We start from the raw sequence: 23,707 nt of genomic DNA, 5'->3' as shown, positions 1-23,707 counted from the left end.
TACCGAGTATATAATGCCCAGTGAGAGTAACTTCAAGATTTCCTTCAGTATCTCTTCCCGCATGTTTGGGTTCACCTTTCTTTGAGAATCTCTATGTGCCTTGGCTCCATCCTCCAGCCTAATGTGGTGCATGCGGACGTCCGGGCTTATACCTACCAGGTCCGTAAGGCTCCATCCAATAGCCTTCTTGTTTTTGCTTAGCACAGTTAGTAGTTTTGCCTCTTTCTCTTCAGTCAACCCGCTATTGATGATTACAGGGAACGAGTCTTCCTCCCCGAGGTAGGCATACTTAAGGTTCGCTGGCAACTTTTTCAACTCCACTTGCGGGGGTAGTGTGTCCGTGGGTAGAGGGTTCTTCTTTGAATCCTCCTCTTGCTCTTGTTCAGCATCTGATTTTTCCTCCATACTGGCCGGTAGCACGGCCCCTACGGATCCCGCTAGTTCCGACTTCTGACAAAATTCCGTAATTGCTTCTTCGATCTCCTCGTCAGTCAACCCTCGGCTACTGATCAGATCACACCATGCAGCTGCTTCCACATCAGCCTGGGCATACACATCCAAGGCTTGGAGCTTTTCCTGCAATAATTCGGTCTCAAGAAATTCTTGGACTAAGGGGTCAATTACATCAACATAACATAGATTTTCAGAATCTATTGGTTTTTTCATGGCTTCATTGATGTCAAAGACAAATTTCTCACCATTAAAGTCAATGCATATTGTCCCCTCGGCCATATCCACAATTGTCTTAGCCGTTCTTAAAAATGGTCTTCCTAACAATATCCCGCTAGACTCCCTAGCTTCTGGTTCACTCATTTTTATGACATAAAAATCAGCGGGATAAGTAAAGTTTTGTATCCTGACCAACACATTTTCTAACACACCCTCAGGATTTATACATGACCTATCAGCCAGTTGGATCAACACCCTAGTATTTGACAATTTTACCCCCTTTAACCGATTATAAATGGATAACGGCATAACATTGATAGATGCTCCCAAATCACACATTGCATGCTCGATTTTCACATCTCCAATTGTTATGGGTAAAGTAAACATACCTGGGTCGGCTCTCTTGGGTGGTAGTTTCTCCTGTACAATGGCTGACGCTATTCCTTCCACCATGATTTTTCCATCCTCCTGGGCCTTTCCGGCTATAAACTCCTTTATAAACTTCCCCAGAGGGGGCAGTCTCACGGCTTGGAGGAATGGTATGGTGACATCCAGCTTTCCAAAGATCGACATGAAATCCACAGGGTTTTCCTTCTTCCTTTTCGTCACAAACCGGTATGGAAACGGTTTTTCTCCCTTAGCCTCTCCAGTTAGTCCTTGTGGACTTTCCCTTGGTTCCTCCTGGGTTTGAGGTTCCGATGTGGGCATTGCTCCTTCCGGTTGCTCATTTCCAGGTTGTGTTTCTCCCTCCTTTCCTTCCGCAGTAGGCTTCTCGTTTAGAAAAAATGGATCCTCCATCTGAGGCAGGGGCGTCTTGAGCTCTTCCGCTGAGATGGTGTCGCTCAGCACTCTTTCTCTACTAGATTCCCCAATAAGGTTCTTGAGTTGAGGTCCATTATAGGCTGTCTCCGGACCGCAGTGTAATCTTACTCACATTTGTCTTTTCAGGTACATGGACTGTAGATGGGAGTTTCCCTGAGTTCCCTTTCATTTCGCCCACCGAGTTAGCGAGCTGGGCCAACTGCCTGTTCATCATATTCATATTTGCCCTATGCTCCTTCTGGGCACTTTGCATTCCTTGCATTGTTTCATTACTGGACTGCAAGTCATTTTTAATGCTTTGCTGCGAGGCAAGCATCTCTCCCATCATGTCCTCCATAGACCTCCTCGACCTGTTTGGGTGATGGAATTGGTTCGAGCCCTGGTGCTGGTTATACTGGGGTGGTGGGTTTGACTGGTAGCCCGAGAAATTTTGTTGGTTTTGGTTCTGTGGGTACTGATTATACTGGGCAGGAGGGTTGTACTGGTCGTGGTTGTGCTGGTACTGATTTTGGTTTTGGTTGTGGGTGTTATGTTGAGGCCCTGGGTTAAATTGGTTCTGGTTTTGGTTCTGGTTGTTTCGCTGATGGGGTGGCACATGTTGGGACTACCGCAGCGGAAGACACGGAAACCAAACAGGTCCTAGAACGGATCTATTTAGGTGATTATGCATTCGACTCCAATTTAATGCAATAAACATAGATCTATAGATATAACATCAAATAAACACATAATCATGCAATTTGATGTAGATTCGATTGTTACCTCATTTTGATCCATCATAGGATCGAAGTTGCTAGCTGCACCACCCGGAGATCCTTGGTTTATCGACCGTGAATCTTCCAACCTATTCCCTAGTCCTTGATTCTCCATCCGTGTGGGCGGATCTTAGATAATCAATAATAGTCTTGAAGAGATCTAGGGAAACCCAATCACAAACTCAATATTGTCTTGATCTAATCCTATGAATTAGGATAGAACAAGAACAAAACAAAACCCTAATTCTCCCACGTGCCAAGGCACGAAAACCGAGGCAAGGAGAGAGAGAGAGAGCCGGCGACGGCTTCTAGGGTTTAGGGAGGAGTGTTGTGAATAATGGTGTGCTAGGGTTTCCACATCTCATCACTATTTATAATAGACTTGTTGGGCTAGGTTGGGGATCCATGGAATGACTTAAGTGTTGGGCTCACCCATTAGATAAATTACTAATTAAATCAAATGACCCATGATTTAATATATTATCAATGGAATATTATTTTATTCCACTAAAGAATAATATTGCACTCCCACTTAAATCATCAAATTACAAATAACTTGGGTCCATTTTATTTTATAATATTTCCCGCGTTTAAGATTATCTTGATCCGTCAATTTAATTCTTTTGTCTGCTATGTGACTAGAATTAAATTAATTCTCCAAAGAGTTTTTCTAGTTTGAAACTTTATTTATTATTCGTGGAATAAATTCCAACTGCGCAGTTTTCTGAATAATAAATTCATTTTTCAAACACCTCTTGGGGATCACCCCTTAGGGATTTAATCATACCACACTGGGCACGCGAATTCTATGAAATAATATTCCAATACCTTCATGTTATTCAACTACTACCACCCAAGATATCATGAACTTGAGTTACGTACAAACTCTCACATATTGATAAGTCAAAGTGGCGTTTGATTGAATAAACAATATTGATATTAATATCATAGACTAGAAAATACTAAACTTTCTTGAAATATATTCTTTCAGTAGATAGCAATAAAGAATACATTTCGGATTAGATCCTTTCAGTGCTTTACCACACCGGTGTTACTAATCTCATCTTAGGTAAGAGAGAATTATCACAAACACCACAACCGTTCCAATAGGTAGCCAAAGCCTATCTAGGTTGTGAATACGTTTTTCTTCTTACTAGATCTGGCCAAGTCCCCTACTGGAAAACTCATGAGGAGATTCATCGAATTTCCCTACTTGACCTTCTTAGTAAAAAGCCTTAGACTTGTTTATCATATTTCAATAATAAACCATTTATATTATATTATTTATTCTCATAAATAGGTAAACAAGTGGATGTGGCGTTTCTCGTATACATGCACAAGCTGACTGTACAAAGGCATGTACGCTCGAAGCATCTTTTAGTATACAAACCCCAACAGCACATAGGCAGGGTTCGGGTTCTGGTTTTGAGGGTTTTGGTTCTGAGGATGCTGATTTCTTCCTACCCAGTTAGACTGGTAGTCAGGGTTTGTTGGGCCACGGTTGGAATTTTGGTTCGGGTGGGGGTTGGGTTGATTTGGAGCCTGATTTTGGTTCTGATTCTGATTTCCATCTCCCCATCGGAAATTTTGGTGGTCCCTCCATGGTGCATCCCTCTGCCTTCCCGGAATCCAATTGCCGTTGGAATTGTAGTATCCTGCGGCATTTGCTTGCTCCACATCCAGCGAGTTGTCCGGCTGATCATATGGTAGTTCTGGGGCCTCTTTGCCTCCAGTCGGAGAAGGTGGTGGAGTGTTCTGCTTGATTGCAGTCAGCAACTCCTTCTTTAATTCCTCCATCTTCAAATCCATCCGTTCCTCCTGGTCAGTAGCCGAAGCACTTGCTACCCTTTCTCTGCTGTACCCATCCCTTGCGTTGTCGTACGTCTTCTTCGCATTCAACAGCTTGCGTAACACCTTTTTGGCTTCACTGACTCTCAACTGGGTGAAATCGCCTCCAGATGATGAATTCGCCAGATCCTTGGTTTCCTTGTTCATCCCCTCATAGAAAGTGTGGTGCACCTCTATCTCCTTCATGCGATGGTTGGGGCATGACTCCAGAAGACTCATGTACTTCTCCCAGTACTCGCTCAGGGTTTCATCATATTCTTGCCTTATGCACGATATTTTCCTCTTCAATGCACTTGTCTTTGAAGACGGGAAGAACTCGGCTAGGAAAACTGACTTGAAATCGGCCCATGTATTGATAGAGTCGGCTGGCAGGCGCATGAACCAAGTGTTGGCCTCTCCCTTTAGGACAAAAGGTAGGGCCTTCAGTCTGTAATCGTCCTCGCTTGCTCCTGCTGGCCGCCTCTGCGCCTTACAGATTTTGCAGAACTCATTTAAGAATTCGTATGGTCCTCGTAACTCTTCCCACAGTACGTCGGTAGGATTGCAATCACGTGGGGTTTCACATCACAGGCGGTCTGGCCTGGGGTGACCACTATGGCTTGTGGGGGATCTCCGTCGGCGTGTGCGGTAAGTGTTGCGAGCTCGGGATCGTCCTCACCCTGGTCAGCCATTCTCACTAGTGTTCTTACTGGTTGGGGTGGGAGCTCCGGGAGTTGGTACTCTAGATCTTCTTTCTCCTCGTCGCTGCTCGTGCCTAGGTCGGACAGTGCTGTCGACAGGCCAGAACGAGTGGTAACGAGTATTGTTCCTCGGGGAAGTATCCTTGGTCTCCACTGGCCAGGAGCCGAGCCACTTCTCATAAACTGAAAACAAAAAGAAAAGGAAAATTATAAACAGTATGTACACCAAAAAGATCACACACAATAACAGGTATGAACGCCATCCATCCCCGGCAACGGCGCCATTTTAAAGGGCCTTTTAGGTCTTTTCTCTATGTCGGTTTTCGTATGTAATTTGGAGTGTATCCAACTGATCAGGAAGAGATTCCCGACCCAGCTGAGTCGTTGGTATGACAACCGAGACCTGGCTTCAAACAATTTTCCTCAACCCACTTCTACTGGTTAGTATAGTGGAGGTAAGGGTCGAATCCCACAAGGATGGACACGTTCGGATAACTACGGTGACTTTCCTAGGTGTTTTTGGTTAGCTACTACGCTTGGGTTGAGATTTTACCTAGGCAAGAAATAAAGGTGGTACTCTACTGACTAGTAGGCGTGAAAATAACAGGCATGTGGTAGTGTTCGTGAAAATAGGGGACAAGGTGTCTCAGAGGCATATGAAAAGTAGACAGTTGCTAAAAGATGAAATTTAGACAACAAGATATATCTGGTGGCTGGGTGGCTCTCTGACAGGTCTGGACAGTACAACTGAAAAGTAGGGAACAAAAGCAAAAGTAACTTAAAAGTAAAGTGGTCCAAACTAAAGTTGATTTTGACGTTTTCTTCTTCACCAAGTATTAACAAAAATCAGATGAACACAAACACCATAACTAAACTCAGATTCACAACCTCAAACTCAAGATCCATTGATTTAAAACGCTCGAACTTAAAATAAACGGTGGAACTGCAAATTTACTTCTACTGACTAACATGCAAGGCGGTGGTTATAATGCAACACGAAGACTCAAGCACGAAGATTAGACTAAAACATAACTACAACTTCAGATCGACAACTCCAGATATGAAAACACTTAGAAATTAAAAGCAACTAGATCTAACTTTCCTAAGCAGAATGAAGCAAACTCGAACCAAAGCGACATACGAAATAGAAACTTCATAATTTAAACGTTGGAACTTCACAAAGTACTTCAAAAGGCAACAACGATGAGTGTTTGCAACAAAACCAACGACGAAAACAAGTAAAGATTAAACTAGAAAGCAAAATAACGATTGTTTGGCCACTCCGGCGATGATACTGCTATACTACTACGGAAACTGGCTGGAACAGTGTATCGATGACTTCTCCGGCAGACTCTTGGACGTCAAGTGACCATAGCTGTGGCGAGGAACGAGAGGTTGGACAATGCTGAAAGGACTGATCTTCTAGAGAGAATTCTACTAAGTGTGTTTGAGAACTGAGAACTTAGAGCTCCTAACCGAACTCTAAGGAACCAACTCTAAAGGCCGAACTCCTTCTCTCTCTCCAAGTGGCTTCTTTTATAGGGAGGCTTGCCCTTGCTTTTATGGTAGACTTCCTTCAAGTTTTGACTATTATGCCCTTGTTAGTGATCATCCCAGCTATCCTTCTTCTCCATCTCGAGCCTTTTCTCTGGCATGCACCCTGGTCAGTATTGCACCCTTCTAGCGCCCTTTTCACTTGCGTCACCCGAATCGTCTCCTACTGACTTGGATCCTTTAATCCTGCACACTTGAGCAACTGTTTTGCAGATAATACATGCATTTCACGACATACTGACCATTAACCAAGGCTTAGAATACGACTTATCATCAGCCTCTCCTTACAGCGAATTGTCGCAAAGTTCGCGGTTAACCAGTCCATTCCTAAGATTACGTCGACATCTCTCATCGCCATAACTCACAGATCGTAAGCGACTAACTTAAGTTCTCCTAGTACAATTTCTATGTTCAAGCAAAATCGGGAAATCTCTATTATCCCTCCTACTGGTGAGGACACCATCATCTTATGTTCAGATTTTCTAGAAGGCAAGCTCAAGGTATGCACACACAACTCAGATATGAACGAATACGATGCACTCGTGTCAAACAAAACAACAATAGGGGTATCGAGGATTTCACCTATACCTGCCAAATTGCCACTCTCATGATTCCCTTGCTCAATCTTGGGCTGCTTCTGACTCATGGCGTACGCTCTAGCCGGGTCGGGAAGTCTTGGGCGGACAGGCTGCTGCAGCCGCTGTGGCTGGTCCCGGTTCGCTCCCGAGCCCGTAGGTGGCGTCCTCGGCTGCTGACGGAAACCCTGATGGTTCTGCCTCGTCCCGGTTCCCATATTCTTGCTAAGACACTCCCTCGAGAAATGCCCGTTCCCTCCACAGTTGAAGCACCTAGTCGGGTTTGGTCCCCTACATTCCCCAAAATGGTACTTGGCGCAAACGTTACACTGGGGTGGCCTGGTCCGGGGGTCGCTCCTCGGATTGAACGAAGTCCGTCCTCCTCCGTACGGCGGCATGTTCTGAGTGGGGCGGTATCGCTTGTTGTCATAGTGAATCCGACTCTCATCCCACCTCCTCTTATCATGGTTAGGGCGTGGCGGGGGTAGTGTCAATGTAGTGTTCCCCGTGCTCCTCTCCTTCGGCATTGCTGCCTCTACATCCAGTGCGAGGGCCAGCGCCTCGGCGTACGTAAGGGTCCCACGGACTGCCAAATCCATCCTAATCTCGTGCCTCAGGCCCTCATGAAACTTATCGGTCAGCTTCTCATCAGTATCCGTCTGTTCCGGCGCATAACGGGTCATGTCACAAAGTGCGTGGTCATATTCGGTCACGGACAGACGTCCCTGGGTAAGGTTGTGAAACTCGGCTGCCTTTGCCTTGCGGTAGCTTTTGGGTATGTACTTGTCATAGACTTCGGTCTTGAAGTCTTCTTATGTCATCCGGTCCACTCGATCCTGGGGCATGGTCTTTAACTTAGTATCCCACCAAAAGTCAGCGGACCCGGTCAGTTGATGTGTCACGCAGATCATCTTCTCCGCATCGTTGCACACTAAGGTTCTGAAGATGCGCTCCAAAGCGCGTACCCAAGTTTCAGCCTTTGCGGGTTCACCCATCCCGTCGAAGGTAGGAGGCTTTTGGTCTAGGAATAGCTTTACGACTTCCCTATCTACTTGTGGAGGTGGGGGTGGTGGCCTTGGTTGCGTCACGCTTTCTTCTTCCGAAGCCTGTGAAGAAGGCTCCTCGTTCGAACGTCTTACGTTACGTCTAGGCGGCATTCTGATTCATTTTCACTCGAGCTGCTAGCGCACTTATTTAAACCCAAAGATAGCTATAGGGTACTTTGAAAGAAAAATTTTAACTCATTCAACAAGTAGGGTCCACGGAAAGACCACACAATAGCAGTTGTAAAAAGAAAACAGTTGTGCAAGAGAAAGCATAATAAAGTTGCACCACAAGGTGGAAAACACTTGGAAGGAAATAGAACGAGCAAGTATATTTACGCAATAAGGATAGAAAAGAGTGAAGACGGCTCATTGCAAGATGATAAAAATAAAAGGTACGAATTCCCCATTAAATCTCAAAAGTAAAACTCAAAAGGTCTTGGTACAATGAATGAAAAGGACCAAACAATTGCGAAAGAGAAAGACAACATAAATAGCGGTTCTAGAATTCAAAAACATGGGGAAAGGAAAACGAAATCACTATTCAAGCACTAGACATCTCTGCCCTCGTCCTCTTCGGGTTCTTCCGACTCTCCGACACTTTCCGTGTTCGAACTCTCTGCCCTCTCGAACGGTCCCATCTCCTCGTCTTCCTTCTCGTCACTTAGGGGCGAAGGAATCGAGGTAAGCATCTCTTTGGCCTCTCTTATGATCCTTCGAGGGGCCGAAATACGCATCCTAAATGTCCTCCTTTGGGGAACGCGAGCGACGTGCGTCTCCTCATCATCGCGATACTTCATTCGACGCGCTGCTCCTGGCGAGTACTTTTGCATTGGCGGATGGAGTGGAGGTCCGTCAACGGCGGCAGACATGGCCGGAAGTAAGACTCCTATTAGGCCGACGAAGTCTCCTTGAGGCGTGTACTTGGGTGGGCTAAACCAGGTGTAGGATACGGAGGCTTGAGCGGTCCACTCGCTCCAAGGGGAAGGTAGTATATGGATAAGTCGCATGATTCCCTCATGATGAGTAGTTCCATACGCGTAAGCGTCCAGCCAGTGACTGTAGAAATCGGTGACGAAGTTCAGGAGGAATTGCTTTCCGTCCCATTCCAGCTCTCTATAGCGTTCCACTGGAAAGTTCCTATTTTTGGCGTAGCGGCGACGCATAAGGGCGTGATAGGGTTGAACCATCTACATAAAGGGGAAAAGGAACAAGTCAGCACCACCACAAAGGTTGGAAAAGAATAGTAAGTGTGTGATCTCAAATTGTGCTGCGAACGTGTATAAAAGTCAAAAGATGATGGTACAAAGGTAGCATCGCGTCCAAAGTTCTCGTTCTTAAGATAACTATTCGTGCGTTTTCCATTCGCGTTTCGTCGAATTTCCACATACACTAACGGCCTTATACTAGGCATTACGTTTCTATTGTTGGTACGAGCGCTGTGATCGTATAGCTAAGTCATGCTAGGTTCCAAAAGTCCAAGTCTAAGCATCGCGACATTTCAACAAAATCTCACGTAATCACATTCGCATTTCACAATTTTCACAAGTTCTCATACAACATTCAAAAAATCACCATTCAAGAAGCATCGCTTCACATTCATAATATTTCCAAACTCCTAGGAATCATCATTTAAGAAGCATCGCTTCACAAGCATGCAATATTCTCAATACTTATGGCATGGTTTCTATGTTCTCAACAAATGACATTTTCCACAAAAATTTCCAAGAGCATAAAGTTTCAATCATAGAAATATTCTGTACCTCTTTCTTCGTGGTTGAACGAGACGAGTTGCGGTGTTGAGCCTTCCATATTCAGTTTATTAGAAAACGATTACAAGGACAACTTAGATTTCCGAAAAGACTCTTGGGTCCAGAGCGGAAAGAAACTGAGGCTCGAATACCAGCTGTAACAGCCCGCTCTCCTAGGGTACAATAAATGCGGCGACTCCTACCAAACGGACTTAAAGAAGTAAACATAGGCTAGGGTTTCATTTAGAGAGTGTTGACCAAAAGATTAAAATGGAACTATCAGAGCATTTAAAGCAACAACTTAACCTAGAAGCTTGAATAAGAAAAAGGAAGGTATCATAAATGACGTTCAAAAACCTCAAGAGTATGACGTAGTTTCCAAGATAAAAACCACAAGATAGTCTAAAGCCTCTAAACCAAAAGGAGAATGCAAAATATTCAAAAAAAATACTAAAGTGTATCCAAAACTCAGCGGAAAACGACCAAGAGAAAGTGCAGCTATGTATGAAGACACAACTACGCTTGAAGTTCAAAAACATCCATCTTAATTAGTTAACATGCTCAACACCCGCCACCGCTCGTCATCATTCAACCTGCACATAAGGAAAACACATGCAGGGCTGAGTATTTTGAAATACTCAGTGAGCTCATTGCCAAAACGTTTTCTAAGTTATGCCACCCTTACCAATTGAACTCGAGTTTTAAGCAGTTATAAGAGAAATATCACGAGTATCACAAAATATATTTTCCATAGACTGGCCAGTCAAAATAACTCCCCATTTTCCTCAACAATTCAAAAGTCACAATCATTCCATAGTGCGGCAAAAGTGTGGCCACACTTTTCGCCCACGAGACCGGCCGACTAGCAAGGACGGCTCCCGATCCCCTCGTGTACACAGCCTGGTAGGGTTTGCGTCCCATACTCAGACCCGAATTCGTATAATCATATCCATAGCCCTATAGCCCAATGGAGCGAACTCACAAACTAGGCATCAGACACACAATATCACAATAAAACAACATAGGCATGGCATAACAGTTAAACCACCTTTATGACACCAATCAATATTTCTGATAAAATAAAAGAGAGTTTTTAGAGTAAAGCCCACCTCGACTGCTTAGATTTCAAGTAGTTTCGCCGCTTCGCAACCAAAGTTTCACCTTTTAATCACATAGGCACATATCACAAATTAGGTTCAACACAACTCTTACTCATGCATGTCTCAATACTTTTCCCTTTTCCCATCGATTTATCTTAACATTAGTAATCAATCAAGATCATGTTTATCACACAAGTTCCATTCGCATCTCAAATCTAGATCAACATATGTCACACAAGGATAGTTAGCCATCAAACACACACTACACCAACACAACACACACACGCGCGCGCGCACACGCACACACGCCACACACATGTAACATATTCCCATATCCCCTTTATCCCACTTTCACTCAACCAAGATGCATGAGGGTTCAAGAAGACCGATTAATCGGTTAGAAAGAAGAGGAATCGAGTAGAAAGAAGAGGATTAAATATGAGAATACCTTATGAGAAAAACGAACGTTAGAAATTAAGCATTAGACTTGGTTCTTCAAAATTCTTGGATCAAACTTCAATTCTTCTCAAAGGTTGAAGGATTATTGAAGAAAAGTAGAAGAAAATTGAGAGAGTATGGAGAAGAGAGAGGGGGCGTGTAGTATGGGTGGGGGGCGAAAATTATGGGGCTAGGGTTAGGGGTTCTCTTATTTATAGTGCTCAATAAAATCTTTATGTAAATAAATAGAATATTTGGTAAGATTTGATTCTACACAATAAAATATTGTGGAGTAGGGAAGAAGAAATAAAATAAGATCTAGGGTTCCAAGGCATGTAGGTTTCGAAAATTAGGCGTTTTAATTAGCCAAGATTTTGTTTTGGTATACTTTACGGAGTAGAATAAAATATCAGGAGCAAAATAAAAATAAGAATTCTCCCAACTTGGGATTGAAATAGGCGTTTCTATGCCTTTTAAATAAGGCGTGAATTTTTTATATTCACTAAAATAAGATATGGCAAGATCTCTTAAGGTATGGAAAGATTTGGTAGAATATTTGAATTCTAGGTATGGAAGGAAATCAAATAAGGAATCAATAAAATAAGCAAAATATTATTTCCTTCCCAACATAGTGATTTTCGAAAATCATTATTAAACAAGGGGGGTGTCTATTTTTCTCATTAAAATAAAGAAATAATTAGGTTTTGGATTTAATTTGGATAAATATCCCAAGAATGAAATTAAATCCGAAAAAATAGAATTCCCTCTCCAAGGGGTCTAGGGTTCGAAAATTTCAACAATTAGGTGGCTAGTATTTATGAAAATTTTCTTTGATATTCTCACTCACCCTTAAACGAATAATTCACTTTATAATAAAATCACATGCCACATCACATAGTCAACAAATTTGACTTTTCAAACTTCCCGGTCAAAGAAACTCATGCAATAAATTCACTTATCAAATAAATCACATCTTCCACGTCATCAATAATAAATTTTTGGGCTCTAAAAATTAGGGTTCGGAAATTCGGGATGTTACATTCCTTGCCTGAGATGGATGAGAAGGTTTGATGGTTTGGATAAGAGAGTGGACAAAGCTGCTGAGAAGATGGATAGGTTTTTGGAGGTTGTTATTGAAGAACATAGAGTTAGGGAGAGGAGAGAGGGAGATGGTGGTGAGCTGGATTTTGTGGACATATTGCTTGATTTTCAGAGAGAGAATGCAAGTCTCACCCCTATTGAAGATGACACTATCAAAGCTATCGTTTTGGTATGAATACTTTTCTTTTACAATATGTATGTAAATACTCGTGTGTTTTCTTATAGCAATGTTTTGGTATGTTCTTATCATGCTGCCCCTGTTTGGTTGATTATTTTTATTGCAGGATATGTTTAGTGCTGGAACTGATACTACATTTACAGCTCTTGAGTGGGCGATAACGGAGCTCATACGAAATCCAGAAGCCATGAAAACTTTGCAAAATGAAGTGAAAGAAGTAGCCGGAAGTAAGGACGAGATTGATGAGCAAGACTTGGAGAAAATGCCTTATCTAAAAGCAGTGTTGAAGGAGAGTCTAAGATTGCATTCGCCGATCCCATTGTTGGTCCGTCGTGAATCAACTCAAGACACAAAAGTATTGGGCTATGACGTCGCATTTGGTACGCGTGTAATGATTAATGTTTGGGAGATTTCTAGGGATCCTTCATTGTGGATATATCCTGAGGAATTTCGCCCAGAGAGATTCCTTGGAATGGGCACAAACTTTAGAGGTCTGCATTTTGAGTTGACTCCGTTTGGGGCAGGCAGGAGGGGTTGCCCGGGTATTACATTCGCGGTGGTGGTGGTTGAGCTTGCCTTAGCCAAGTTGGTACACAAGTTCGATTTTAGATTGCCTAATGGACCGAAAATGAAGGAGTTAGATGCAAGTGAATCTAGTGGAATCACAATCCATAAAAAGTGTCCTTTGATTGTTGTATCTATTCCACGTGATTGTTAGGTCCTTCCATTTTAATGTGATTATAATCTTTTGTGTATATATATAAGATTATATAGCACCAGTGTTGAAAAAATAAGACTGGATTTCGACTGCGAATCAACACGTTGTCGGATCCAATTTGAACATAAAATCCGTCTAATAATTGAGCCATCAGTAAGATTAATGCATTCATGTATATAGTTTTGAACTAATGTGTTGTTTTTGTTCAATATTACTGTAATTTTGTGTTAAACATTTGCAATTGTAAATATATTAATACGATTTTATATAGTAGTAATTGAGCCATCAGTAAGATTAATACTTCTTGCTCGTTTATAGTACAAATAGTTCATGAAGACGTAGAATATATTTTCATGGTCTCAATGAAGGAGTGATTTGTAGTACTGGAATATGACGCAGATGCCAAGCTAGAATATCATTTTGGTCTAGAAAAAGAAACAGAAAAAAATTATCTAGGAGAAAATTTTGATATTTTAAATAGGGACATTTATTGAATAGACTAAATATATTTTCTTATCGGTTTATATTTTATGATAAATTTACAAATACATCTTAATTAATGAATATTAATTTCCTGTTACGATTTTTTATTATCTCAAAAATTGTACTCCCTCCGTTCCACAAAAGATCTCACACTTGTGGGACGGCACGAGATTTTAGGAGGTTTTATTTTGTGTGTTAAATGGAGAGAGAAAATATAATTTTTTATTCATGTGAGAGAGAACTTTTTCCAAAAGATAAATGTGACATCTTTTGTGGGACGGAGGGAGTAACATTTCTATTTAATTGGTGTGAAAGTTGGAAAATAAAATGAGCTTAATTGTATGAACAAATTTGACTATAGTGGGAATAGCCAAAAATATGGGGCGAACCAAACATATGGGTCAACATATTCACACAAGAATACAAGATAATGATATCTAAGACGAGTAATTACAACGGCGCCAAACAATGCCGTTGTAGAATAGTGAGGCAAGCTACAGACCTACTTATCGACCACCTAGCTAAACTGTAGAGCGATCCTAACTGCATGGACAGATCTAGCATGTAGGGGCATTCAATATCCTCACATATGAATAAATCATTTATTATAAAATTTAATAACTTTTAATTTTTATAAAATGTCCCTCCTAAACTCCAAAATTTTTCCTGTGTAATATTTTTGTTCGTCTCGGAATAAAATCCTGACTTCGTTCTTACCTGACCACATGATGAAGGCCAATCTAGACGTGCCATGTGGCACTTATGGTTGCTGAATTTTGATTTGTTTACTTGTACATTGTGATTTTTTGTCACGGCCGCACTTTGCTAAGGATAGCAAAGCCGGGAAACCGTGACTAGGGGTGGGGAATAAGAAGAGGAGAACAGAAAGGGGATAATAATGACGAATATTCACTCAGAAATAAAAGGGAAACAACTTCAAATTAACTTTTAATCACAAGAACTCGAATGGAGATCTTACTCTTCAATAAATATTTATCAGAGTATAGAAGAACAATACGCAGCGGAATGAACACGGTCACATGTATGGAAACATGCACCTCTGAGAGCCTCTACTTAAAATATAAAGAAAATCGTAAACTCTGCTCAGCATTCCCCACCGTCACTGCTCAACCTGCACATTTAGAAATATATGCAGGGCTGAGTATTAAAATACTCAGTAAACACATTGCCGAAATATACATACATAAAATGAAAATGTTATCATGCCATCACAGTAACACTCGAGATTTTTCTCTTAAAAGGCCCGAGCTTACTAAAATCTTTGTTCGACTGCGCAGTCTAAGTTCTTTCATACTTTGCCATATCTGAACACCAAGTGCCATGGAGATGGTGCTCTCCCACGGTCACCTACATCTTTCTCCAGCCGGGGAGGTGGCCACCTCCCAACGGCCTCCACTATACCTGTGTACACTAGTCCGAGTAGGGACACCACCCTCACTCGAACACGAATTCGATTCTTACGTTCCAACCAAACAGATAAGCATAAAACAAATCATTTATGGCAAGACAACATCATTTTCACAAATAACAAAACATAAGTTTATATTTTCATCCACATTAGTATGTAGGATAGAAAAGTTCAGCTCGTTCGTTTAGTTTCCTTAACTTGATTTTCTCATTCCGATCTTAACTTGCGGATAACCTTTTTCAAGATAAAACAATATAATATAAAATACTAATCAGACTTCAAGAATTTCTATTACTTTAATAGGAATGACTTCAAGAATTTCTATTACTTTAAGATGATTCTTCTTCCACTATTTCCGGACTTCGATTAAATTGGTATTTCATACACTACTAAAAATTTTACGCAGAGCTATAACAACTCGGATCCCAACTAATTATTTTAGTTTTGCTTAACCAATTTATTCTTCAATCCAAAATCCCTTAAAAAATTAATTCTATCCGGTCCAACAACTCTTCTTGCTCTTTGATAAATATTAGGCCCAAAAGACAGGTAAATTTCGAAATCGGCCCCCATTCATTTCTTTACTGCAATCCCAACTATTAAAGAGTTGGATTCAAAAATATTTACTCCACTTCTTAGCCCAAATAATAAAATGCAGCCCAACCACAATTAATTTAAAAAAACAACCATATACTCCCCGGCCCCCGCCCACCTATCAGTCCTCTTTCTAAATCACTATTCACCCCTTCTTCGTCAATTGCACAAAATAGGGAAAACCCCTCTTCCAAATCAGAATTTCCGTCGACCAGCCGCCACACCGGCGCCGCCGCCGACTCGGCGATGTTCCCCTTCTCCTCCTCATCTCTCTCTCTCTCTCGGATCTGCTCACGCCATCGCCGCCGCTGCTGATGTGCGCGCAGCGGCGCGCCGTCGCACCTCTCCGTCGTACGCTTGCTGTTCGGACAGCCCCGACTGAGCTCGATAAAACCTCGCAGGTATCCGGCAGCCCCCGAAACAACTCAGAACAGTCCCAAAACACCCCGAAAGATAAGTTCTTTACAAAGCTATGTTCTTTCGTTTTCAGTTTTCAATTACTCTGTGATGGGTGTTCAATTGTTGGAGTTTGATTGCTTTGTTTGATTGATTGATTAAATTACTTGTGGGGGAGTGTTGGATGATGATATGCTATGTATGAATTGCTGATTGAGACTTGAAATTGAGAGGGAGTATACCTTTCAACCGAACTTTGAATTTGGGGTGCAAATTGAAGGTCGAAAGGAGTAGTTCCTTGGACTTGGCAGATTCGTTTCTTAGCTTGTATGAGATTGAAATAAAAGACAACAGTTTCTTCTACCTCTTTCCCTCTCGGCTTTCTCTCTCAATTTGCTGAAGGTTCGCAGTTTGTGAATGATGGGATGAGTATACCGTGGACATCATGAGACAGAGTCTGAGCAGGAGGTGGAGTGGCAGAATCGAGCAGGAGGTGGAGATCAAGCAGCTGCATGCCTTGAGGGGAAGGAGAGTAATCAACCATAAAGAAGGTGGAGGCTGGCTACGTAACTTATGCAAAGAGGGATCTTTGGGCTCCAAAAGCAAATTATTTTAGTGATTTGGATTTTCTAAGAATGGGCTCTATAATAATGTAATTTTTCTTTTTAATTTAGGCCCACAAGAAATAATTTCTTTTATTTAAAAAAAATGTGTTGACTTTTATTTAAAAGGGAAATGACTTCACTACTATAGAACGTACTAAAATGGCAAAATGACACCACTACTATGGAACGGATGGAGCATTATGTAACTGTGTGTATAACACGTGCAATTGTCAATATATTTATCTAAAGGCTCCGATACTATATGACTTATAGCTCTTTTATATAAATAGTTCATGAATACGTAGAATATATATTTGGGCTCTCAATTATTTCAAGGACCTGAAATGACGGCTTCAATCAATGACGGACCCAGGTGGGGTTGGATGGGGTCGGCCGACCCCATCGCCGGTCCGTGAATACCTCTGAGAAACTCCCAAAATCAGCCGTCGACCCACCGCTGCATCAGCTCTAACCCCACGTTTTGGCTGATTCGTCACCATGGAAGAGAAATGAGGAAGTGAATTTGAAGAAAACAGATTAGGGGAGAGGTGAGATAGTTTCACAGAAGAGAAAAGCTTCAAGAGAAAACTGAAAATGAAGAAAAATTGCAGAAGTTTGAAAAAGACAACAATGGAGAAGAAAGCGGCGCATTTTTTTTATTATATGGTGTTATTTTATTTATTTCTTTTAATTATAAACTTAAATACTCCATTTCATTAATTATAATCCGTAGTACTAGGGTTTAGGGTTTGTTTCTTTTAAAAATAAACTTAAATACTCCATTTCTTTTAATTATACTCAGTAGTACTATTCACATGTGTTTGTTTAATTTAATTAATAGTTCAAGTAAATTCAAAATCTGTAAAATATTAAAAATAATTGTCATTTAGTATAAATCATAAATTTGATTTGATCTGATTTGACTTTTATTTTTATTTGTAGTTAAATAACAATAATATTTGTAAAATTACAAATAAAATAAAATTATTGTATGGTGTGTTTTTTTTATATTTTCAAAAATATGGATCCTGGAATTAATAAATTATCATACTTAACAAAAATAATGCAATATTTTAATTGTATTAATATATAATAATTATCTAAATATTATACTAATATATTATTAATTATTTTTTGACCCCGCGAGTTCGGTTTTTGGATCCGTCATTGGCTTCAATCACCACATGAATAAGTTGGCCTTAGTTAAGAAGTGAGTTACGAAGATCCCTTTCCCGAACTAACGCGTTCGTATACATCCCAAACTACACTTTAACTTACATAACTAAATTCATGTGGGTTTATGAATTGAAGAAAAGGGAATTATGGATGCTATTAAAAAATACACAAGTATGGGCCTAGAGCTTAAGAAACTATATTGCTATATTGCTTGCACTTTGGGCCTCTTTCTCCCAAGCCCAAATCACGGACCGTTCCGAACAGCCCGTCGCGCCCAGGGCAGCGAGCCCATGCCTCGGACAGCAATGCGGCAGCCAAGTCACATTTTCCTCCAACAAGATAAAAACAAGTGTTAGTTGCTAGGAATTAGGGAAACTACCTTTAGGAGAAAAGGAACAACCCGTCTTTAGCAATAAAAGACCAAAAACCCACCAATAAAGGTAAGTCAAAACCTGCAAATCCTCCACACTATGGCAGCACCTGCATTCTTGCTTATGTACCAGCCACAATCAAACAATAAGAGTTAATGGCTAAGTACTAGGTGATCATATGGGAACAAGATGAATTTATTGTCAAGTACCTAGTACCACAAATGCCACCAAAAATCCTTAAGTAAAAGTGCAGCTGTGAGGACCAATTAAGGGGATGTGCTGCGGCATGAAAACAAAAGAGGATAAGCCCCATTTAATCCTCCCAAAGTACACCAAGTTGGCCTATAAAAACCCCATCATATGCATAAATTTCTCCCTTCCACACATATCAAAAATTCAGTAGCAAGTTTGATAGTAAGTTTGAGAGGAAGTTAGAGAGCTTGGAGTGGGGTTTTCGTTTCCTCTCCCTCCTCACTTCTCCCTTCATGCTAAGAACTCAAATCGCCTTTCACTTGCCTTAATTAGTTTTACAATTCGGCACCGCTCCTTGCTGTTTGAGTGACGGTCGACGATCACCGGGGAAGACGCTGCTTCATCATTATCATTTTAGAGATTTCTTTCAAGTTGGGGCTGTCTTGTGTTTTAGGGATTTGATTTGGGATTTTGTGAAATCAGAAGAAGGAGCAAGGGATGGAGTGTCACGCCGCTGCTTCTCCTTCGGTCAAGGGATTTCTTCCCCAATTTGAGAAAAGAGAATGAGAGATGGGAATCGGGGATGTATGTTTTGGGCCTATCCTTTTTAATTGTTTTGGGGCTTATTTAAAAAAAGTGGGCTAAGGTTTTAATTAAATCTTGGGCTAAGGAACTTAACAAAGAAGTGGGCTAATATTTTCTTTTAATGATCTAAGGAGTTTGGGCCAATAATTAAAATAAAGTCTGTGCCTAATTAAATCATGAGCTTTCCTAAATTGCTCAATCAAATAATCAAATCCTAAGTGACGGTTTGCTAATTAAAATCCCGAGATGATAAATTGAGTGAACAAGATACATGGAAGGTAACAATTACAAGGTAAACGAATAATTTCTTAAGCCTCCACAATAAATTAAATCTCCTAATTTAATTAATGTTGCAAGAATTCTAGGATTTTTCTAGAGAGATAAGCAAAATAATAAAATAAGTTCGCACTTAGGATGCATTCACGTTTAAGTTCTTTTGACTTCATAAAGTCTAACTAAAATATTACCTTATTTTCTAAAGGGACGTCTTCGCACGTCGTTCAAGACCAAGTCAATGATTTTCCCGAAAAAGACTTAAGCTATCGAGGTGGGCATTTCTTTCAAAATGTGAACTTGCCTTTTTGCATGATTATGTGAAAATTATGCTATTTGTGTTTTGTCATGCCTTTATGTTTTATGGATTACCTATCTGCTTGGCTATGCCAATTAGGTTTAATTGAATTCGGGTCCCAGTAGGACCGCAAACCCTACTCGGACTAGTGTACACACATGGGGATCGTGTGCTAGCTTTCTAGTTGTCCGGTCTAGTGACCGGCGTGGAATGTAGCCACATTCCCGGTTTACATACGTTTCAGATATGGTATCTATATTTACGATTGCGCAATCAATTTTATGAACAAAAGTAATTTTAGTGCCTCACACCTTTTAAGTTAAAACCCCGAGATCACTCAACTGGCTGACAAAAATTGTACTAAAATTATGTTTCGGCAATGTGCCCACTTAGTATACCAAGTACTCAGCCTTGCATGTTTCTTTTCTAACGTGTAGGTTGAACGTGAACGAGCGAGAGATGGTGTTGAGCAAATGGTGATAATGAGTTAGCCTAAGAGGTCCAATACATATGACTTCATACGTGATGTATTGTCTTGAACACTTCCGCTGTAAATGTAATCTTGTTATCACTAGTAAGTGCGGTCGTGACACCGTCGTATCCACTGTAACCGCCGGAGCAGTCGTAGTCGTGGTGATCGCATCGGTTCGAACCAAAGAGCCTTCAATCATCATGAGATCCAAATGAAAGCACCAAAATGTTACGAATTAAACCATAACGATAGCCAAGGCGAGATATTCGCCAGATAAAGGTCCGTTCGCAGAGATAAATCCCCGTCGAGCAACCGAGATTCCCGCGCCAACAAGGGTTTGGCCGTATATAACAAAACTTGGCAAAAAGTAATTGCGAGAAAATTAGGAAATTTCTGATATGTTGATTGATTGTATCAACACACAGAATCCCTATTTATATATCTAAGGACCCTAGGTTTGGTTCGACTCGATCATATCGAGAAAGAACCAACAAGAAAACCCGACACAGAGCTTATAATTACGCTCGACTCAAAATATAAAATAAATAAGTCCAAAATATAAATATCCATCAAAATAACAAAAATACTAAAACTAACGAGACACAAAGTCTCCAAACTTCACCGGCTGCTTGGATTGCCGCTTCGGTCTTCCATCTCTTCTCGACTCCACTTCCGTGTAACCTCTTCATCCCTTCTTTCTCCGCGCTCCCTCTGCAACACTCTCTTCCGTGGAAGCCACCCTGCTCTCATTGGTAGTTTGGATCATCAGGAGTGGCAGTCACCGTCGTTGGTGTTGTTGGGACGGCATGCGTATCATAAACCTCCATGAAGCCATTGCAAAATGAAGTGAGAGAAGTAGCCAAAGGCAAGGACGAAATCGATGAGCAAAACTTGGAGAAAATACCTTATCTAAAAGCAGTGTTGAAGGAGAGTCTAAGGCTGCATATACCGATCCCATTACTAATCCCTCGTGAATCAACACAATACACAAATGTATTCGGCTACGACATCACATCTGGTACACGTGTGATGATCAATGCTTGGGGGATTTCTAGGGACCCATCATTGTGGAAAAATCCGGAGGAACTTCGTCCGGATAGGTTTCTTGAGACTAGAAAAGACTTTAGAGGTTTGCATTTTGAGTTGGTTCCGTTTGGGGCAGGCCGAAGGGGATGCCCTGGTGTACATTTGTGATGGTGGTTGATGAACTGGCACTAGCCAAGTAGGCGCACAAGTTCGATTTGGGATTGCTTAATGCAGTGAACATGGAGGAGTTAAATGTAAGCGAATCCCGTGGAATTACAATCCATAAAAGGTGTCCTTTGCTTGTTGTAGCTACTTGATACGAGCATATCTTCGGGAATATCCTCCATATCTTATTATCCATTTAGTATTGATTTACCTTATCTTTTCTATAGTTTATTGATTCTCCATATCTTTTTGCTTAGGATATTATTAGATTTGATTTATTATATTTTGGTAGGATATTATTGTATCCCCACGTATTATAAATATGTGTAGGAGACCACATGTTATGCATTCAAGAAATATCAAATAAATTTATCTTTTATCGTTATTTTATCTTTTCTTCTTTATTTTTCCGCAAAGTTTCTTCCACCGCCAAACTGTTGGTGTGTGAATTAGGTTGCTCCATGGAGGGTGTGCTCAAGTTTCTAGATATGATAAGAAATAGGGGTAAATCTTGGTGTTATTGACTGATCATGTTTCAAGATTAATTTATGGGAAAGCCCGAGGTACAAACTAGGCCCGCCTGTTGGGATGTGTAATACACATATCAATTCTCATCATTTTGGTAGTTTTTATTTCTGAATCGATTACTGTGTCAAGAAATGAATGCATAATTACCCACTCACCCCTTAAAAATTCAATTTCTCACCCAGTCATCTTCCTCACCTGCATTTCGGATTTCCCCACCTGCAGATTTTCGTCTTCTTCCTCAATTCTTACAAAAAGATGAAGCTGGAAAATTCCATGAGTGCAAGTTTTGTTCCCTCAAGTTCTGCAAATCTCAATCCCCAAGGGGACACATGAATCTCAAATCTGAAAAATCTCAAGCTCCCACCAGCCACCTCTCCTCTTGCCACTCTCTCCACTCTTCTCTCTAACCCCCCCGCCGATTCCATCTGCCTCCCTGTTCTAAATTCCTCTCTTAAATTGTCACCAATTTCAAAGAAACATTCGAAGGTTGTCACCACCTCTGCGCTCTCCTCGCAAAGCCCACGCCACCTCCGTCCCGCACGGCTTCGGCCGTTTCCCACACACGGTCAGATTGATGAGACTATGAAGAACTTCTAAGAAGCCCAGATTGAAGAGGAAAAGTGTCTACGTTGGGGAATTGATGAGACTGTGAAGAACTTCTAATAAGAAGCCTAGATTTCTTAACTCAGTGAATCTTCTTCTTAACCCTTGCGTGTTCATGGACTAAAGCAATTACTAGGGGCATTTGAAAGGGGAATTTGAGTCAGTTAACAAATGAATGTTTAAAAATAAATAGAAAACAAAATTAAGTAAGCAAAATCTGGATCTATTTCTTGAACCTTGAAGATTAATTGTTCATTTATGTGGGCCCCATGCAGGTAAATCTGATCCAGAATTATATCTGTTTATTGGGTTGAGATACCATAGCAGGGATGCTGTGCACATCTCCACCTTTGAATAACTTTACATACTTATATTATTTTTTTCATTTTAACAATGGATGGAGTTGATGTGCACAACATCCTCTGCTGTGGCATTTTGCACAGCAGGGGATCCCAACTCCTGTTTCTTTCACTCTAAAGGACATGAACACGCCCTAAGGCTTGGATACTATGACTTCTAGCTCTTTTATAGTACAAATAGTTCATGAAGACGTAGAATATATATTGGGGGTCTCAATGAAGTTTTGATTTGTAGTACCGGAATGTGAAGCAGATGCCAAGCTAGAATATTATTTTGGATAAGAAAAAGATAGGAAAAAATTATTTCTGACAAAAACTAAAAGAAATAGAAAATTTTGATATTTTAAATAGGGACATTTATTGAATAGACTAAATATATTTTCTTATCAGTTTATTTTTATGATAAATTTACATATATATCTCAATTAATGAAATCATGTTAATTGCAAGATGAGTATAAATATATTTATATTTCTATATAAATAATGTGAAAGTTGGAAAATAAAATCAGCTTAATTGTACGAACGAATTTGACTATATGTTCGTATACCCAAAAATTTGGGGCCAGCCAAACATATGGGTCATCATATTCACACAAGAATACCAGATAATGATATCTAAGAAGAGTAATTACAACGGTGCTAAACAATGCCGTTGTAGAAGAGTGAGGCAGGCTACAGGACTGCTTATTGACCACCTAGCTGACTTAGAGCGGTCCTAAATGCATGGACGAATCTAGCATGTAGGGGTCATTCAATATCTTCACATATGAATAAATCATTACTAATAAAATTTAAAAATTTTTATTTTTTCATAAAATGTCCCTCCAAAACTCTTAAATTTTTCCTGTTTAATATTTTTGTTTGTAACGGTATAAATTCCTGGCTTCGTCCTTATCTGACCACATGATGAAGGCCAAT

At 40.7% G+C, this 23,707-nt stretch overlaps 3 protein-coding genes and 2 long non-coding RNA genes across 6 annotated transcripts; 2 read left to right on the top strand and 3 right to left on the bottom strand.

Moving 5' to 3' along the window:
- Positions 1-8,331: 8,331 nt before the first annotated feature.
- On the bottom strand, positions 8,332-11,375 carry LOC125190519. The gene is made up of 2 exons (XM_048087842.1): positions 11,246-11,375; positions 8,332-9,136 (listed from the first exon to the last, which is right to left on the bottom strand). The coding sequence occupies exon 2, from the start codon at positions 9,134-9,136 to the stop codon at positions 8,498-8,500; it is 639 nt and encodes a 212-aa protein (XP_047943799.1). The 5' UTR covers positions 11,246-11,375; the 3' UTR covers positions 8,332-8,497.
- Positions 11,376-12,283: 908 nt separating this feature from the next.
- LOC125190518 (cytochrome P450 71A6-like) lies at positions 12,284-13,288 on the top strand. The gene is made up of 2 exons (XM_048087841.1): positions 12,284-12,505; positions 12,621-13,288. The coding sequence occupies exons 1-2, from the start codon at positions 12,293-12,295 to the stop codon at positions 13,230-13,232; spliced, it is 825 nt and encodes a 274-aa protein (XP_047943798.1). The 5' UTR covers positions 12,284-12,292; the 3' UTR covers positions 13,233-13,288.
- A 1,391-nt stretch (positions 13,289-14,679) lies between these two features.
- On the bottom strand, positions 14,680-16,810 carry LOC125190521. 2 transcript variants are annotated; one of them, XR_007170933.1, is made up of 3 exons: positions 16,377-16,810; positions 14,990-15,173; positions 14,680-14,847 (listed from the first exon to the last, which is right to left on the bottom strand). It is a non-coding gene; the product is annotated as an uncharacterized LOC125190521 (long non-coding RNA). The 2 variants fall into 2 exon arrangements; XR_007170932.1 differs by lacking the exon at positions 14,990-15,173.
- A 1,190-nt stretch (positions 16,811-18,000) lies between these two features.
- LOC125190520 lies at positions 18,001-18,792 on the bottom strand. Its single transcript, XR_007170931.1, has 3 exons — positions 18,496-18,792; positions 18,348-18,406; positions 18,001-18,244 (listed from the first exon to the last, which is right to left on the bottom strand). It is a non-coding gene; the product is annotated as an uncharacterized LOC125190520 (long non-coding RNA).
- A 2,139-nt stretch (positions 18,793-20,931) lies between these two features.
- On the top strand, positions 20,932-22,786 carry LOC125189635 (cytochrome P450 71A6-like). Its single transcript, XM_048086894.1, has 2 exons — positions 20,932-21,235; positions 22,704-22,786. The coding sequence occupies exons 1-2, from the start codon at positions 20,932-20,934 to the stop codon at positions 22,784-22,786; spliced, it is 387 nt and encodes a 128-aa protein (XP_047942851.1).
- Positions 22,787-23,707: the final 921 nt, after the last annotated feature.

Source organism: Salvia hispanica, chromosome 5 (assembly GCF_023119035.1).
Source record: "Salvia hispanica cultivar TCC Black 2014 chromosome 5, UniMelb_Shisp_WGS_1.0, whole genome shotgun sequence".
Lineage (NCBI taxonomy): Eukaryota > Viridiplantae > Streptophyta > Magnoliopsida > Lamiales > Lamiaceae > Salvia > Salvia hispanica.
This window is presented reverse-complemented; position numbering and strand designations above follow the sequence as displayed.

Bases quoted from the DNA above. Each gene is read 5' to 3' on its own strand.
- LOC125189635 (XM_048086894.1), top strand. From the start codon at position 20,932: ATGAAGCCATTGCAAAATGAAGTGAGAGAAGTAGCCAAAGGCAAGGAC. The intron at 21,236-22,703 runs GTTTGCATTTTG...GGCCCCATGCAG, and splicing joins GACTAGAAAAGACTTTAGAG to GTAAATCTGATCCAGAATTA.
- LOC125190518 (XM_048087841.1), top strand. From the start codon at position 12,293: ATGAGAAGGTTTGATGGTTTGGATAAGAGAGTGGACAAAGCTGCTGAG. The intron at 12,506-12,620 runs GTATGAATACTT...TTTTTATTGCAG, and splicing joins CTATCAAAGCTATCGTTTTG to GATATGTTTAGTGCTGGAAC.
- LOC125190519 (XM_048087842.1), bottom strand. From the start codon at position 9,136: ATGGTTCAACCCTATCACGCCCTTATGCGTCGCCGCTACGCCAAAAAT.